The following is a 17601-nucleotide window of genomic DNA, read 5'->3' as shown; positions in this document are numbered from 1 at the left end:
CACCAACAATGCAAGAGGGTTTCCTTTTCTCCACACCCTCTTCAGCATTCACTGTTTGTAGATTTTTGGATGATGGTCATTCTGACTGGTGAAAAACACTACTCTTGAACGTAACAGGAGATGTTAAATACAATGGAGAAATGATGAATCTCCTCAATTAAACCTAATTAATCCTCCAAAATAATATTTTAAATGTGGGCAAAATTTCATCAAGCTATAGTAAGAAAGCTAAATTTTAATACTATTAAAATTAATCAAAAAACAGGCCTTGGCCACTATAATTCTAGGTAGTTTTTTTGCCTGCATCAGACAAACTGTATCATAAACAGGAAAATCATACCCAACATGACCAATTGAGGGATTTAACTTTTCACATACATACCAAATTGCAAACACCCAAGAGTCAGGGAACACACGAAAACTAACTCCTAGTAAATACTAACTGAATTCAACCCAGTTAGAAACCACAATTTCTCAAAGTAGAAAAACAGGCCAAAGCAATCCAACGGACTTCTTTCAAGTGCTAAATAGGTGGACAGAAAACATGTAAACAAGGATAAAATTTATTTAGTCTAGAAAAATGAGTACAACTAAGCTTTATACCAAAATCTCTTTTAAGAAAATAAGAGGTTCCTTGGCCTAAAGGAAAATTTTTCTGGAGAACTGCCTTAGAGATGAGAAACAGGGCAAGAAAAAATGGACTTCTCTTTTGATCTCAGGAATCAGGGTGCACACTTGTTTCATTTAACATATTGGTACTAAATCTGGGAGAGGAAGGTCATAGTGACATATTTAGGTTGTTTGATGAACCCAAATTGTTGTGTTATAAAAATGTCAATCAATAAATCAATAAATGTAGAAAGAATGATGGAATGAAAAAAAAATCGCAATTTGGCAACCATCTTAATAATTGATTAAGGCAAGAATCATCAATAGATGCTAAAATTATTGGGTGAAGTTTTGAAGAGTGATAGGATATTTGTATAGTCTCAAAGTATCTCCCTATAAGACATTTATTAATTACAAAAAGAACTACAGTATCTGCACAATGAAGAAATCTGGCTGACACCACCTTAATCAAGTGACCAACAGACATCATACTGAAATAATAGATACCACATACCTCCTAAGATGATGTACTGAGAAGCAGGGCGGGTACTCGGTTGAGGCAAGCAAGGCATTTGTAGTTTACCCTGTACTAGCTGAGAATGAATATCTCCTTAACTTTTGTGCACTGGGTACCTCCTTTGCCTCATCCAAGGCCCAGCCCTGCTAAGAAGAGCACGTTGCTTTTGTGCTGTTCTGGCCCGAACTGCATAACCACCTGAATCTAATCAAGAAGAAACATCAGTCAAACTTAAAAGGAAGGACGTTCTAGGGCTTCCCTGGTGGCGCAGTGGTTGAGAGTCCGCCTGCCGATGCAGGGGACACGGGTTCGTGCCCCATCCCACATGCCGCGGAGCGTCTGAGCCCGTGAGCCATGGCCGCTGAGCCTGCGCGTCTGGAGCCTGTGCTCCGCAACGGGAGAGGCCACAACAGTGAAGAGGCCCATGTACCGCAAAAAAAAAAAAAAAAAAATGAGGGACATTCTACAAAATGAGTAGCCTGTACTTTTCAAAAATGTCATTGTCACTAAAGACAAAGACTGAGCAATGGTGCCAAGTGAAAGGAGACTAAGAAACATGACACTGAATGCAGCACACAATCTGGGATTTTCTTTTTCTGTAAGAGACACTGTTGTCACCATCAGTGAAATCTGAATAAGAACTCTAGATTAGCTAACAGGATTGTGTATGATGATTATACACGAGAATATACTTGTTTTTAGGAAGTTCTGACTCAAGTATTTTGGAGCAAATGGGCATCATGCCAGCAACTTACTTTCAAATAGTTCAGAAAAACATACAGGTAAATAGATAAATAGAAAAAGATAAACTTAATGTGGTAAAATGTTAGCGTTTGGGAAATCTGGGTAAAGGCTATATAGCAATTCTTTGTGCTATCTTGTAACTTTTCTGTAAGTCTGAAACTGTGTCAAAATCATTTTTTTAATCAAATATCTAATAGGAGAAACTAGGGAGGCTAGGAGGAGGCAACGTGTACAAAGCAGTACATTTTCCAGAACTGAAGACCCAGGTCTTCAGTCTGAAGGATAAACTAAAAAGAAGACCACACCTGTGAAGACCAGAACACTGAATCTGAATAGAAAATCTTAAAGGCACATGAGAGAAAAGACAAGAGTACCCACAAAAGAATGAGAATTAGACTGGCAGCAGACTTCTCATTAGTAATTACAGCTAGAAGCCAATGGAACAATATTTTCAAAGTGCAAAAGGAAAAGCTGTACACTAGTATTCTCTACCATGTCAAACTATCTTTTAAAAGTGAAGATATATGTGTAGCTATTCAAAAACTGGGGAAGTTCACTCCCCAAGGATCCTCACTGAAAAGAACTACTTACTTGTATCATCTGAGAGAAAGGAAACTGGCTTAGAAAGATGGAAATTGAATGAGATATGAAAGGCAATGCTGGGAAAATAAATTGATCTACATGTTGCTAAATCTAAATACGGAGACTTAGAGAGACAGAGAGATGTGCACATTCTCAGCTGAGCTCAGATAAGATGACATTCTGCCTTCTTCTTTCAGCCTTCATACTGTAAACAGATGTCCTTTCTACTGTCTATTTAGTGCCGCATTTTTCACATGCTTGTGCTTTTTGTTGGTGATTTTGTGTTTAAAATGGCCCCGGCATAGTACCAAAATGCTCTGAAGTGTTTCTAAGCCCAGGAAGGCCACGATGTGCCCTGCAGGGAGAATACATGTGTTAGATAAGCTTCACTCAGGCATAAATTATAGCGCTGTCAGCTCTAAGTTCAATGTTGATGAATCAACAATATATATGAAGTAACATGTTTTTAAATAGAAACACATATTGAACAAGGTTATGTACTGATCAGTCGTTGGAAATGTGACCAGAGGCTGCAGGAGCCTAACCCTATATTTCCTCCAGCAGAAATGATTCAGTATTTGCCAATTGTGTTGGCCATAACTTTATAGAACAGTAACTACTGCAAATAATGAGAGTCAACTGTAATTCTTTTTCAGTTAACTTAAAATCTGCTGGTTTTTATGGCTCTTTATTTCTAGTTTCTTTACTTTGTGCTCTGAATTAATTAGATTTTATTCTGAGTTTCATCTCCTTTATAGTTAAAGGATCTATCTTATTAATAAAGCATAACAGAGATTATTAAGGCACACTATCTAGAGCTACAATTTGTGAAATACAACCTGTAGTAACTGTATTTCAAAACAGGGCTTTTCCTTCCTTGACAGGATAAAATGTAAGCTTGCCAACTGAATGTTCTCATTGCTTAGAATCACTTCAAGTAGTGTGGATTTACTCAAAACATATAAAGGAACCAGGAAGTTTCAAGCTATTACACTTAGCTTTATGTAAGCATGTCATTTGGTGAAAACCCCAAGTCCACAATCTGGCCCACATGTCACGAGGACCAAGCTCATTTACAGTCAGTCTGGAACGGGCAACTTCTTTTTGGGATGGGTTGCATCTCAAATTACTGAGATCAATCTGCTAAATTCAAGAGTTCTGAGTTACGTATGCAGATGACATCACCTTATGCTCATAGTAAAGGATTCAGAGTACTGTGTGCAAAAGGGACTTTTTAGAGTGATGGAGATATTTTCTATATTAATGGTGGTGGTGATGGTTTCAGGGCTGCATATGTTTGTCAGAAGTCATAAAACTGTGCATCTCAATAAGTATGACTTCAAGAAAAGAATCCTGTGGGATCTGGGGAAAAAATAATGCCAACAGAGGCTAAGCAATATGTAAGGAGATGTTTCCTTCTTTATTCTGTCTTATTCTTAGCCAAAAGGCTAAGACAGAAATCTTTATTTTTGAAAACTTACCTCAAAAGTAGTAACAGTTACTTTTCTACATTTTCTTCCACAGTACCATTCTTTATTTTGGATTTAAAATTGACTTCTACAAAAATTCAAAATTTTTCCTCAAAAAACAAAGTTTTATTTGTATCCATGAATTCAAAAGTGTTTTCAGCCATTCTCTAACGTGGTTTAAATCTTAACTCACAGAACTCATTCATTTGAGACTTTATAATCTCCCTAGTTGAATAAAGGCTTCTGACCACAAGTGAAACAGGATGATTGGGATGAGGAGGGAGGTAGAATGCTTTTGTTTTGTTTTGTTTTGTTTTTGCAGTACGCGGGCCTCTCACTGTTGTGGCCTCTCTCATTGCGGAGCACAGGCTCCGGACGCGCAGGCTCAGCGGCCATGGCTCACGGGCCCAGCCGCTCCGCGGCATGTGGGATCTTCCCGGACCAGGGCAGGAACCCGTGTTCCCTGCATCGGCAGGCGGACTCTCAACCACTGCGCCACCAGGGAAGCCCTAGGATGCTCCTTTTAAGCCATGGCCTCTCTTCAGAACTTTCCAGCCTCTGGGTGTTCACAAACATGAGAAACCTGGCCACATAAGGCTTCTTCCCCTCCCACAATGTATACAGACAGGTGAGTGAAGGAAAAGATTTCCTGTCACTTAATCCACTTCAGGAGGGGAGAAGTTAAGACACGGAGCAACGAGCCAGCTCATGTTTCTGACACTGGATGCCTCAGAAGGGCATGGAGATGAGCAAATACCTGGGCAGGTGTGGCAGGTGTGGCTCTGGAAAGGACCTCAGCAGAACAATGGTGAGAAATGGGCAGGGTCTGGATCTTAAGTTGGCCCGGATGGAGGAGGCCAGGGCTTATAACCATGATTACTCAGAGCTGTGTAGGGAGGACAGACTTCATCAGCTGATGACAGTATTCAGGCGGTTCTGAACGGTGAATTGGGGACTATGTTACTCAGATTGCATGCCGACGGCATTCCAGACCACCACACTGGGATCCAGAGAGGAAGTCCTCCTGGCTTTGAGGACTATAGAAAAGTGGAGAGGGCTATGGTGTTTGGGTTTTTTTGAATTTTTATTGGAGTAGAGTCGATTTACAATGTTGTGCTAGTTTCAGGTGTACAATAATGTGAATCATTCATACATATACATATATCCACCCTTTTTTAAAGATTCTTTTCTCATATAGATCATTATAGAGTACTGAGTAGAGTTCCCTGTGCTATACAGTAGGTCCTTATCGGTTATCTATTATATATATATAGTAGTGTGTATATGTCAATCCCAATCTCCCAATTCATCCCTCCCCTGCCCGCTTTCCCTCCTGGTGGGAGGATTATGGTCTTGTGGGAATCGAAGCTTGTACAATTTGGAGGGCCCACTTTAGGAAAATAATACAGAAAGAATCCACTTTTGCAAATGCCATAAAGCACAGGATGCTGAACAGTTTGCTAGGGCTCTGCTCAGGGCCTCGGTAGGAGCCCATGCAAAGTGGGGGACATGAAGACATACTACGGTAAGTCTACCCCTGTGTTGAGGCCAGGGCTGCAGACGCAGTCAGGAGTGGAGCTACAGAGCAGGAAGCCGAAGAGGGAGTCCAACCCAAGTTCAGCTGAGCTCATGAAATAAGGGTGAAAAGAAAGGATGTGGTTTGACGCTCACGTGGGGATCTGGGGCTCAGTTCTGATGTTCCAGGCGCCAGGCTCAGGGCAGGCAGCCTGACCTCCCTTCCACATCAGAAGGGCTGCATCGGTGGTCAGATGACGACAAGCCCAGATGAAAGCAGACGTTAGGAAGGGTTCACTGCCCTCTGTGTCCTGTAGCCACGTCAGGCAGAAGGTAAGGTCTGATAAGGACTTGCAAACATTAATTTGTTTGTTCATTTAGTCATTTAGCAGTTACTTTGTGCCTCTTGGAGGAAAAATGACTAAGGCCCTGTTTCTGTCCTCAGGGAGCTCACTGTCTAAAAGCAGTGTCTGACACCTAAACATGAAGCAGCCAGCATCCCAAAGGAAGTCACCTGTGGACCCCAAGAGTCTCTGAGTGGTGAGGAGGACTGTTCTGGTTTTAGCATTGAATGTCCTGTGTTTCAAGAAATTCCTCAGTCCCTGGCAAATAGGGACAGTTGGTCACCCTAGGAGGGAAGGACAGTGATTTGTTTCCTTGGAGGGAGGAGGGCATCGAGTGAGGTCCCTGGACTCAGCCTTGAAGCACCATCCATTTCCCTTCAGGGAGTCCCAGGGAATGCTGGCCTCACACGCTTTCTGATCCAGCCCTGAGTAACCGCATCCACGTTTCTCAAGAGCCTGGGAGGCTGGTGCAAGTTGTAATTCTGGGCCTGCTGCCAGAGGAGAAAGGGTAAGGAGAGACAGTGGTGGGGAATGCGCCTGGGAGAAAGCCTCAGTGGCCACCTCTGGGCCAAGCCCAGAATCTAAGCCAGAGGCAGACCAAGGCCATCAGGTGATGGAGCTCAGAGCAGCAGTGGCCTCTGAATCCAGAACAATGAACTGACCCACTAGCACAAGGGACTGTCAGAGTTTCTGAGCTCTGTGCCCGTAGCCACTTGCTCCTTTCCCTGAGGGCGGAGCAGGGTAAGAGGCGCTAGCAGAGAACAATGAAGGAGGAGGAAACACAGTATCCCTTTGTTCCCCCAGGCCTCTCCTAGGCAACAGTCTGTCCAGGTTAGGGAATTCACTCTGGATTTTGAATCTGAGATATTCATGTTTAGTTTATCCCACACCCACCTGAAACCTCATGCCAAGTATTGTGTATATAAGCATGTTCTTGGGAAGATAGCGTCATCAGGATCTCAAAGTTGTTCAAGATCAGAAACAGATTAAGAAACACTAGACTAAGTGGTTGCTAAGCTCCCTGTTTTCACAGTCTATGATTCTTTGTTAATACTCGAGATCACTTGATGCGGATGTACAAAAAGAATCACAAAAGAAGTTACTGTAGGTGTCCAAGAAGCCCAAGAATTATCACTTTGAGAAATATGCTAAATGTTCATATCAGGAATACAAAACAGCTTTCTCTCTTGTGAAAGGGGACCCGGGATGGTTAATTTTATGTGTCAACTTGACTAAGCTAGTGGGCACGCTATAAAGGTGCCCAGTTGTTTGGGCAAGCACCAATCTAGATGCTGCTGTGAGATATTTTTTAGATGTGATTAACATTTAAATCAATAGACCTTGAGTAAAGCAAATGACGCTTCACAATGTTGGTAGGCCGCATCCAATCAGTTGAAGGCCTTAAGAGCAAAGATCGAGGTTTCCCAAAGAAGAATTCTCCTTGAGATTGCAACATAGGAACCTGCCTGCGTTTCCAGCCTACTGCCCAGCAGAATGTAGACTCAGACTGTAACATCAACTCTTATCTGAATTTCTAGACTTCCAGCCTGCCCTAAAGATTTCTGGGACTTGCCAGCCCTCACGAGCATGTGAGCCAATTCCTTAAAATAAATCTCAATCTCTATCCTATTGGTTCTCTTTCTCTGGAGAACTCTGGCCAGACTACGTGACTCATTAGTCATTTATTTCAAAATCACAATACTGGGGATTAACATAGTATATATGACTCACCAAAATGGTCACCACTGGTGAAGGCAGTCCTGGGGCCATTTGGAACGAATGAGTACTATCAGAGAGTTACAGGGTACAAAGACAAAGATTAAACACAAAAACAAAAACCATGCTCTTCCAGGTGCTTGTTCCAAGTTTCAAGTAATATGGCCAAAGAACCATTGGTCAAAGGCCATTGGTCAAATGGGCTGAAAGCAAGTGGGTTAACATGACAAATTGTTCAAAAGAACGATTTGGCTCAAAATGAATATCCCTTACTTTTTTTTTCCTTACTTTTTAATTGATATACCACTCTGCACTGTGAAACTTTTTCACAAAGAGCACATATCCATATTACTTTCATAATTTTACAAAAAGAAGACATTGAATATTTTCAGACACTGGTATTTTTGGACTGCTGGTGTGGTGATGGTGGAAAGGTGGCTGAAGCAGGCATTAACGCCTCCGCACTCCCCGCCTGTAAGGACCACCCCATGGGAATCCCGCTGGGCTCGAGGCTGGTGACCAGAGCTGCAGGAAACTCGAAATTTCCGCAGGCCTCCTTCTCTGTCCCCTGCGTGGAAGAGCCCACGCTCTTTGGGCAGGAGTGAAAGGTAAAGGGCCCTTGAGGGACTTCCATGTTCCTGAAAAGGCAGTCGTTGGGGTGGAGCTTGATGGTAAAAACAGCCACCCCTGGCTTTGTCCCTTCTTCCCCACCAGAGGGCTGGGGAATGTTCAACTCATTTGAGTGTTTATTTCATTGAGCAAGTATTTTTTGATGTGTATTATATGTGCAAACCTGACCAGGTTTTCTGAGAAGTCTTGGGGGTAAAACCCTCAGTTTATTAATGAATACCTTCGGCGGAATTTTGAATTTCTTTTCTTTTAATTTTTCTTAATAGAGATTCATAATACGTAATTGGGTTGAAAGAAATGCAGGCACTGCCGCAGGCTACGTGGAGTTAGGAGGGAAATCACGAAAATTACGGGCTAGGGCAACGTTGAGAGCTGCCGGTGTTTGGAGAACCGGGCGGCACGGGTGACCCGGGACTCCAGGGACCCACCACCTTCCTGCTCGCCTCCACGTAGCCCACGCTGCCGCCGAGACCGCGCTCTCTCCTGCAAAGGGTTCCTGCGCCGCCGTGACGTCACGGCGTCGGGGCGGAGCCCGCGGCGGGGGCGGGGCTGTTCCCGGATCTCGCGGAGGGGGCGGGCCGGGGGCGGTGGCCCGGCGGGGAGCGCTCAGCCTCTGAGGTACAGGCGTTTAGAGCGCGCCCGCTCGGCCGGAGGCAGGTGCGGAGAGGCGTGGGGGTCGGGATGCCAGGGCCGCCCACAGTCGCGGAGCAGACGCGCCCCGAGCAGAGCGCACCGGACCCGCGACGCGCAGGCTTCGTGCTGGGGCTGGACGTGGGCAGCTCGGTGATTCGCTGCCACGTCTATGACCGCGCGGCGCGGATCCGCGGCTCCAGTGCTCAGAAGGTGACCGAGGAGCTGGCGTCGGGGCAGCGGGTCTGGGTCGCGCGGGGCACCCGGGATCGGGTCGCGGGGGGGCGAGAGGGCGGGACCTCCTCATGCGGCTTGGACGCAGCCACCTGCAGCACCGCGGGCCCTCCGACCTGAGCGGCGCGCTGGGACCGGCCAAGTCTCCGCATTCCCTCCCCGGGCAGGGCTGAAACCTGCGCGCCCTTCCGGTCCCGGCTGAAGATAGCAGGGGCTCGGTTTGTGACCTGGGGTCGCTCACTCGCTTCCGCTCACCTGAGGATTCGCCTCTCTGGCCTCACCTGGGTGGGACTGCGGTGACTCCCGGGGCAGGGCAGGGCAGGCTGGCTGCGCGTATCCAGTCAGAGGGTGCTTTGTGACTTGCTTGGTTTCTCCTGTACTTCCTTGATAGGCATCCAACCCTGTCTTTATTTACATTTAGGATTTTCAAATCTTGTTGCAATTTAAGTTTATGTTCGTAATTCAGTTATCATCATTAACTGATTCTCAAAGTGCTGAGCAACTGATTCCCAGAGATATGAGAAGTATTGGACAAGTTTCGAAGGCTGTGTTGTCATTACTTTTCTCATTTCCATCTTTGACAATTCATGAAAGTATCTTTTTTTCTGGTTTGAGAAACCTATCAAGTCATTAGTTGTTATTAGTAAAGCAACTAACAGATTGGTATTCTTCTGTTCTCGTTTTAATGAAGTGCTGATTTCTACACAGTTGACAGCATGCCAAAAATAATGTTGATTCCATGTGATGTTTCTTATTTACTCTTCTTTCCAATACCAACATCTTTTTATGTTGGCGGTGTTGGGGGAACAGGAGCTATTAGTTACCTAACCCATTCCCAGCAGCACTGGACTCCCTCATTTGCTTGGTTCCCACCCTTTTCCCCACCCCCTTAGAAGTGTTTTTCAGCTGCAGGGGTTGCCCAGGAGCAGGTCCAGCCAAAAGACTGCTTTGAGCGTTTGATTTCAGGACTTCCTCATTCTGGTTTCAGGACCAGGACAGGGAGCTGGGACTAGAGCAGCTCCCTGGTCCCTCTTCTGTTCACCTCTGCAGGAACACTGCCCACCACCCACACACCCCACCTCTAAACCCACCTGAAAGGACCCAGCTGAAAGGCGGATTCTGTCCTTCAGCGACTATGTCCTCCTTATCTTTTTATGAGTCTTTATCAGAACACGATGATACTTTACATACAGTCTCCCTTACAATTCTAGACACAAAGTACTTTTGTTTAAAGCAGTGATTTTTTTTCAAAGAAGTTGAAGTGTTTGAAACCGAAGGGATGCAGGAATTGTTAGAAGATCAAGTTTCACAGTTGCTATATAATTTGGGGGGAATCATTATTTTTTTAGAAATGAGGTAAGAATCTCAAAGATGAATCGAGATTGCTGTGAGCAGCATTAGACTAGAATGGTTTGGTCAGACTCAAAACTGTGGCGAAGGTGTCTGGAAAGGTATGTGAGTAAATAAAAATACAAAAATTCCTTGCCCTCAAAGGATGAAGTGCTATGTCTTAAATTAGGAGTTGAAAGCAGTGCCTCCCAACCTGTGATAGGAGTTTACAGCAGTGCTTCTGAAAGTGTGGCTCCCAGCTGCTGGGGTTGAAGAGAAAAACTAAGATGTAGAAACTTGTGTAGCAACTTGGCAGAGTCATTTTATGTCTGTTGACCTCAATAATAAAACACTTGGGATTTTACTTTGTATGTCCTTTTTTCCTAGAAAGTTGTTTTAATTGTGTCTTAAAAATTGTTGGTTCACAATGAATTACAAATCAGAAAAAAACCCAAACAACAACTGGTCCTTTACTTCAGATGGCTTGAGTTCTTTGGGAAGAATGGTCTTGTTGGTCTACATTGCTTCTTAGCACCAGGCTTATTACTTCATGAGTACAGAATAAATAACTGAATTGCATTTAATCAAAGTATTAGGAAATCAGTTTGCTTCATGGGACTCTATGGATTAAACACGGAACTTGTGTTTATTTACTCAAGTGAAAATCACACCTCTGCTAAATTATGTTGGAAAGAATGTATAATAGAAACCCAAACGTCTTAGTATAGGATTTGATTGATATTGCTACATAAATAGATTAAAAAGGAGAGAAAGAAGAACTGAACAGATCACCCTTTAGAGATAAGAACAAAGTAGGTTTTGTTGGTCTTTTAATTAAAATTGAAATCCCAAACTGGAGGCTTTACATTAGAAGGCTAGTACTAGGTCTCTCAGAAGACTTTAATTTTATCTCTTATCTCATTTTTTAATAGCAGAGGCACATTTTTAGCCTTTTTCTATAAGTTGTATTTTTAAAAAAATCTTTCTATGGACTCTTAAATATTGGCATTATATACTAGAGTAGTATTCACAGTTAGAAACCCCACATGTGAATATTTGATATTTTTAGTTTTTCAAAATGAAGAAGGTTCATCATGTTCCCCATTGAAACATCATGCCATTGTGAGAAACCGTAAAAGATGATAACATCTTGGTTGGAAGAACAGGACAGAAAGGCCACTCCAAAGAAAACAGTGGACTCTCCAATACTGTGTACCCTCTGGACATTCTTGAAAAACACTGGTTGTTGTCTTGTTGTTTTTAATCAACAAAACACGTTTTCTTCTTAGCTTTGATTATATTCTTGATCTAATTTCGGTTTGGTCTTCTAAACTATTGTGACATGTTTAGGGATGGTGAGCTGTCCGGGTTGGTGGAGTCGGGGGAAGGGACCCTGAAGTGCCAGGGACCCTGGTTTGTAGGCTTGACGCGATTATGGCCACAGGGTACGCGGGCCTCTCACTGTTGTGGCCTCTCCCGTTGCGGAGCACAGGCTCCGGATGCGCAGGCTCAGCGGCCATGGCTCACGGGCCCAGCCGCTCCTTGGTATGTGGGATCTTCCCGGACCGGGGCATGAACCCGTGTCCCCTGCATTGGCAGGTGGACTCTCAACCACTGCGCCACCAGGGAAGCCCAAAAGTTGTATATATTTAAGGTATATAAATTGATGTTTTGGTATACGTATACATTGTTAATTAAATAACATAATTAATGTTAATTACTCATCATGAGTATACAGATGAGATACTCATCATCTCACATGGTGACCATTTGTGTGTTTGTGTGTGTGGGTGTTGAGAACACTTGAGAACTACTCTCTTAGCAAATTTCAAGTGTATAATACATTATTATTAACTCTAGTCACCATGGTGTACATTAGGTCTCTAGACCTTATTCATCTTATAACTGAAAGTTTGTATCCATTTCCCCCACTCCCCTAATAATTGTATTTTTTAATCCTGAAATTGTTAGAATTTCTTTTTTCTTTTGTTTTTTTTTGGCCATGCCGCTCAGCTTGTGGAATCTTAGTTCCCCGACCAGGGATTGAACCTGGGCCTTGGCAGTGAAAGCGCCAAGTCCTAACCACTGAACTGTCAGGGAATTACCAAAATTTTGTTTTTCTTCATGTCTTTTATTTCTTTGCTGAGACTTTCTATCTTGTTTCAAAAGAATTCACCCTTACTTCTTGGAGCATTTTTATAATAGCTGCTTTAAAGTCTTTATCAGATATCTGTGTTATGTTGGTATTGGTATCTATTATCTTTTCCCATGTGAGCTGAGATTTTTCTGATTCTTAATATACCTTGTAATTTTGGATTATATCCTGGGCATTTTGATTATCATGTTATAAGACTCTGGGTCTTGTATAAAGTCTATGACAAATGTTGATATTTTTCTTTTAGTAGGCAGTTAATGCAGCTGTGTTCAGGCTACCAATGCTGACCAGCCTTCCTTTGACTTTGGTTTCAATGTTAATTCTGTTTTTAAGATCTTGGAGGTACTATTTGGATCTGCCCTGTGTAGTATGTGCCACCTAGAGGTCAGTCTGGGACCTGGGCAGTGGTCTATTTTTTCAGTTCTGCTTTTAACATCGTTGCTATGCTGTCTGCTATTATATTCATATGTGTGCAGCTTCCAGGTGAGCCTAGGAATTCATCCACAACTTTCTGGAGTAGCTTTCCCAAGCTCTTCCCTCTCAGATCTTCCTGGGATTTTTGGTTCCCTGAGCCTCCCCCTTTTGGGTCCTCTTGCCAGAAGCTGGAGCTTTCATTATCCCATTCTGCTGGACACTTCCTATGTCCACAGCTGAGGCTAGGCATCAGGAGCACACAGAAAAAAGCCATCGGGGGTTCACCTTACCCTCTTGGGCCCCCAGCTCCTCTGATTAGAGAGGAAGTTTCACCTCCCTCAGTATTTTGGGTGCTTGTGGTTACTGCTGCAGCCACCACGATGGGATAGCCAGGATATAAAAGTATGGAGGCGGGTGTGGGGGGATAAAAAACAAAAGTGAGGGATTTCTCGCATTCCCTCTGAGTGTTAGCAAAAACTCTGCAGGCGTTTTCACTGCATCCTGATACCCACTTCTGGTTTTCGGGCTGCCTTGAGTCCAGGCCAGGGGGTATCAGAAGAAAAGTGGGAAACTCACCACCAGTTCAGTGGTATTCTAATTCTTATCTTCTTCCCCAGTCTGCCTGCCACCACATGCTTTTTGCAGTCCACAGATAGCTGCTCCATGCATTCTGTCCAGGTTTTATATCTGTATTCAGTGGGAAAGAGGGGTGGAGTGTGCTTACTCCATCATAGCTTGAACCAGAACTCAGTACTTTATTTGCTAATTTAAGGTTTTTTTTTAAGTTTGACTTTATTTTAAATTAAAAAACAACACATCTTCATTGTAGAAAACCTGAAAAATAAAGGTAAACTTAGAAAATAAAATAAAGCTAAAATCTTCTGTAAACTTATGAACTGAAGAAAACTGTTATTTTGGTGTATCCTTTTTTATTTCATATGTGTATTTTTAAAAATTAATTAATTTATTTATTTTTGGCTGCATTGGGTCTTTGTTGCTGCGCGCGGGCTTTCTCTAGTTGTGGCGAGCAGGGGCTACTCTTTGCTGCAGTGCATGGGCTTCTCATTGTGGTGGCTTCTCTTGTTGCAGAGCATGGGCTCTAGGTGCGTAGGCTTCAGTAGTTGTGGCACGCAGGCTCAGTAGTTGCGGCTCGCAGGCTCAGTAGTTGTGGCTCGCGGGTTCTAAAGCTCAGGCTCAGTAGTTGTGGCACAAGGGCTTAGTTGCTCTGCGGCATATGGGATCTTCCCGGACCAGGGCTCGAACCCATGTCCCCTGCATTGGCAGGCGGATTCCTAACCACTGAGTTACCAGGGAAGTCCCTGTATATGTATTTTTTCCATGTTAACAATAAAAATGAATTAGGTAATTAATAAAATCTTGTTTTAAATTATTTTAACCAGTAACCTTAAGACCCAGATGTTATTGACTTGATCTAATGTTGTTTATACTAAATCTTCTCTTTTCCTAAATAGGTAAAAAGTCTTTATCCTCAAGCTGGCTGGGTTGAAATTGATCCTGATATTCTCTGGCTTCAGTTTGTTGCTGTAATAAAAGAATCTGTCAAAGGTATTTGGATTTATAGAAGTAAAGATAGGCAGTAAATATGTTTTGTGTGTAATAAAGAGTTTTCCTCAGGCGTCTGTAGAATTTTGTGGGTTTCCTAAGTTACACATACAATATTTTATTGGGGTCACAGTTTCCCAGTAGTTTGGGGAGGGGAACATTTGTGGTTTACACTGAACCACTTTGTCAAGGAAAGGTAACAGCAGCTCTGTGCTCTGCTTTAACTCTTTTTGAGCTGCAGTATTAAAGTCTCTCCTTCCCTCTTGGTTCCCTGTTGTAGCTAGTGCCGATTTGATTTCCTGTTGTGTTTAAAATACCAGAGGGTTATAAACAAAGTTACAACACACAGTTCATGCTCTTAGGAGTTTACAACTGAGTTACCTTTATTGCAAAATAAGTTTTTTTGTTTTTTCCTGAGCAGCCTCTTAATGCAAAGTGCTCTCCTGGCCACAGCCAGGGTAAGAGATCTTAGCTCTTTAAGAACATTTGCAGTGCTGCCTTCTTTAAGAATATGGCGAAAGAGTACTTGTCAATTCGAAAAGGTCTTTTACTTCATTTTTCTGACTGAATTGCTTCTCCTTATCACCTTTCTGGCTTGAAATATTTCAAAACCTATAAAAAAGAGTTCAGAGAATACTACATTGAACAGCTGTGTACTTTCTCCTAGATTCAAATGTATTTTACAGTGTTTACATTACCATCCTCTACAAACTATTTTTCTTTTTGGCTGACCAATGTGAGAGTTGGTTGTGATGTAATAACCTGTCATCCCTAAATACTTCATCATTACCTCCAAAGATAAGGAGTATTCTCAAATGGAAACACAATGCAGTTATCACACAGGAAATTTAACATTAACCCAGTGATATTTTCTAATACTTGGTCCTCAATATTCCCCTCTTATCTCAGTCTTTTTTTGTTTTTAATCTTAGTCTTGAATAACTTTTTTTTTCAATCCAAAATCCAACCAGAGATAAGGCATTGCCTTTAGCAGTCAGTCTGTTTAGTCTCCTTTAATCTAGACCATGTTCTTCATGACACTAAGACTTTTTAAAAGTACGGAAGAGTTAAATAGACTGTCCTGCATTTGGAGGTTGTCAGATTATTTACTTATGATCAGGTTAGGTTAAATATTTTTGGAAGGAGTACTGAAAAATGGGGGGATGTGTCTTCCTCAGTGCTCAAACTGAAGTTGTCCCTATGTTGTTCAGTGGGATAAATTGCTTTTTAAAAAGAATATCACGAAAACACTTAAGCTGCTATATTTTAAGCCTTCCAAAAACCCAAGTTTTTATTTGCATTCTAGCATCTGTTTGTGTGGAAAATAAGATCTGTGCTTCAATATTTATACTACTTTCCCTGAGGACTTTCTCTTGTTGCCATCAACCAGCTTCCATTGTGGCTGATCTTTGCTTAAATTAAGATCCAATTTTTTAGTATCAGTATTATCAAGAAGAAAATACAATCTGACTTACTGTAAGTAGTGTTTGTTTTTTTCTAATCTTTAAAGCAAAAATGCCATTTTATTATTATTAGATTATAACCTTTTTTCCCTTTAAGTAAAAAAATACTAGAAAATCATCCTGGTAATGCTTTATTTATTAGCTCCAATTGTGTTATTAAAATGCTAAGCCCAGTTGTTTTTCTTAAAGATTATATTAAATGATTTCTTTTCCATATGATAATATTATAAAGAAAAACTTCCTGGGCTTTTAAATGTATCTTTTCTATCTTTATTTTTAGCTGCAGGACTAGAGATGAATCAAATTGTCGGTCTTGGCATCTCAACACAGAGAGCAACTTTTATTACGTGGGACAAGTAAGTGCATTGTGCAATAAGAACTCTAATGCTGGGTTCATACCACGGTGAACACATTGCTGAGAAACCTGTTTGGGTAGTTTTAAATTTTTGAAGTAAGAACAGTTTTGCTTGATTAAGAGGGATGAAGGTGGACCTACTTTCTGGCTTAATTAAATATGCTTGCTGCCAACATTGTTCTCAACGGTGAAAAACTGCAACCATTTCCACTAAGATCAGGAACAAGACAATGTTGCCCACTCTCACCACTGTTATTCAACATAGTTTTGAAAGTTTTAGCCACAGCAATCAGAGAAGAAAAAGAAATAAAAGGAATCCAAATTGGAAAAGAAGAAGTAAAGCTGTCAATGTTTGCAGATGACATGATACTATACACAGAGAATCCTAAAGATGCTACCAGAAAACTACTAGAGCTAATCAATGAATTTGGTAAAGTTGCAGGATACAAAATTAATGCACAGAAATCTCTTGCATTCCTATACACTAATGATGAAAAACCTGAAAGAGAAATTAAGGAAACACTCACATTTACCATTGCAACAAAAATAATAAAATACCTAGGAATAAACCTACCTAAGGAAAAAAAAGGCCTGTATGCAGAAAACTATAAGACACTGATGAAAGAAATTAAAGATGATACAAACAGATGGAGAGATATACCATGTTCTTGGATTGGAAGAATCAACATTGTGAAAATGACTCTACTACCCAAAGCAATCTACAGATTCAATGCAATCCCTATCAAACTACCAGTGGCATTTTTCACAGAACTAGAACAAAAAATTCACAATTTATATGGAAACACAAAAGACCCTGAAGCCAAAGCAATCTTGAGAAAGAAAAACGGAGCTGGAGGAATCAGGCTCCCTGACTACAGATTATACTACAAAGCTATAGTAATCAAGACAGTATGGTACTGGCACAAAAACAGAATTATAGATCAATGGAACAGGATAGAAAGCCCGTAGATAAACCCACGCACATATGGTCACCTTATTATTTATTTATTTATTTATTTGCAGTACGCGGGCCTCTCACTGTTGTGGCCTCACCTGTTGTGGAGCACAGGCTCCGGACACGCAGGCTCAGTGGCCATGGCTCATGGGCCTAGCTGCTCCGCGGCATGTGGGATCTTCCCAGATGGGGGCACGAACACATGTCCCCTACATCGGCAGGCGGACTCTCAATAACTGCGCCACCAGGGAAGCCCTGGTCACCTTATTTTTAATAAAGGAGGCAAGAATATACAGTGGAGTAAAGACAGCCTCTTCAAAAAGTGGTGCTGGGAAAACTGGACAGCTATATGTAAAAGAATGAAATTAGGTCTTCCC

At 42.1% G+C, this 17601-nt stretch overlaps 1 protein-coding gene across 2 annotated transcripts in view; it reads left to right on the top strand.

Annotated features, from left to right (window-relative positions):
• The first annotated feature begins 8757 nt into the window (after positions 1–8757).
• Positions 8758–17601, top strand: part of GK5 (glycerol kinase 5) — a 77608-nt gene continuing 68764 nt past the window's right edge. The window contains exons 1-3 of one of the 2 annotated variants that reach the window (XM_027091766.1): positions 8758–8969; positions 14361–14454; positions 16195–16270. In XM_027091766.1, coding sequence (XP_026947567.1) covers positions 8808–8969; positions 14361–14454; positions 16195–16270 — 332 coding nt within the window. In that variant the 5' untranslated portion in view covers positions 8758–8807. The remainder of the gene's footprint in view (positions 8970–14360; positions 14455–16194; positions 16271–17601) is intronic. The other variant, XM_027091765.1, reaches the window with a different exon arrangement.

Source organism: Aethalodelphis obliquidens, unplaced genomic scaffold, assembly GCF_003676395.1.
Source record: "Aethalodelphis obliquidens isolate GAN/ISIS:26980383/991018 unplaced genomic scaffold, ASM367639v1 scaffold72, whole genome shotgun sequence".
Classification (NCBI taxonomy): Eukaryota; Metazoa; Chordata; class Mammalia; order Artiodactyla; family Delphinidae; genus Aethalodelphis; species Aethalodelphis obliquidens.
The sequence above is the reverse complement of the archived record's forward strand: the minus strand, read 5'-3'. Positions and strand labels throughout refer to the sequence as shown.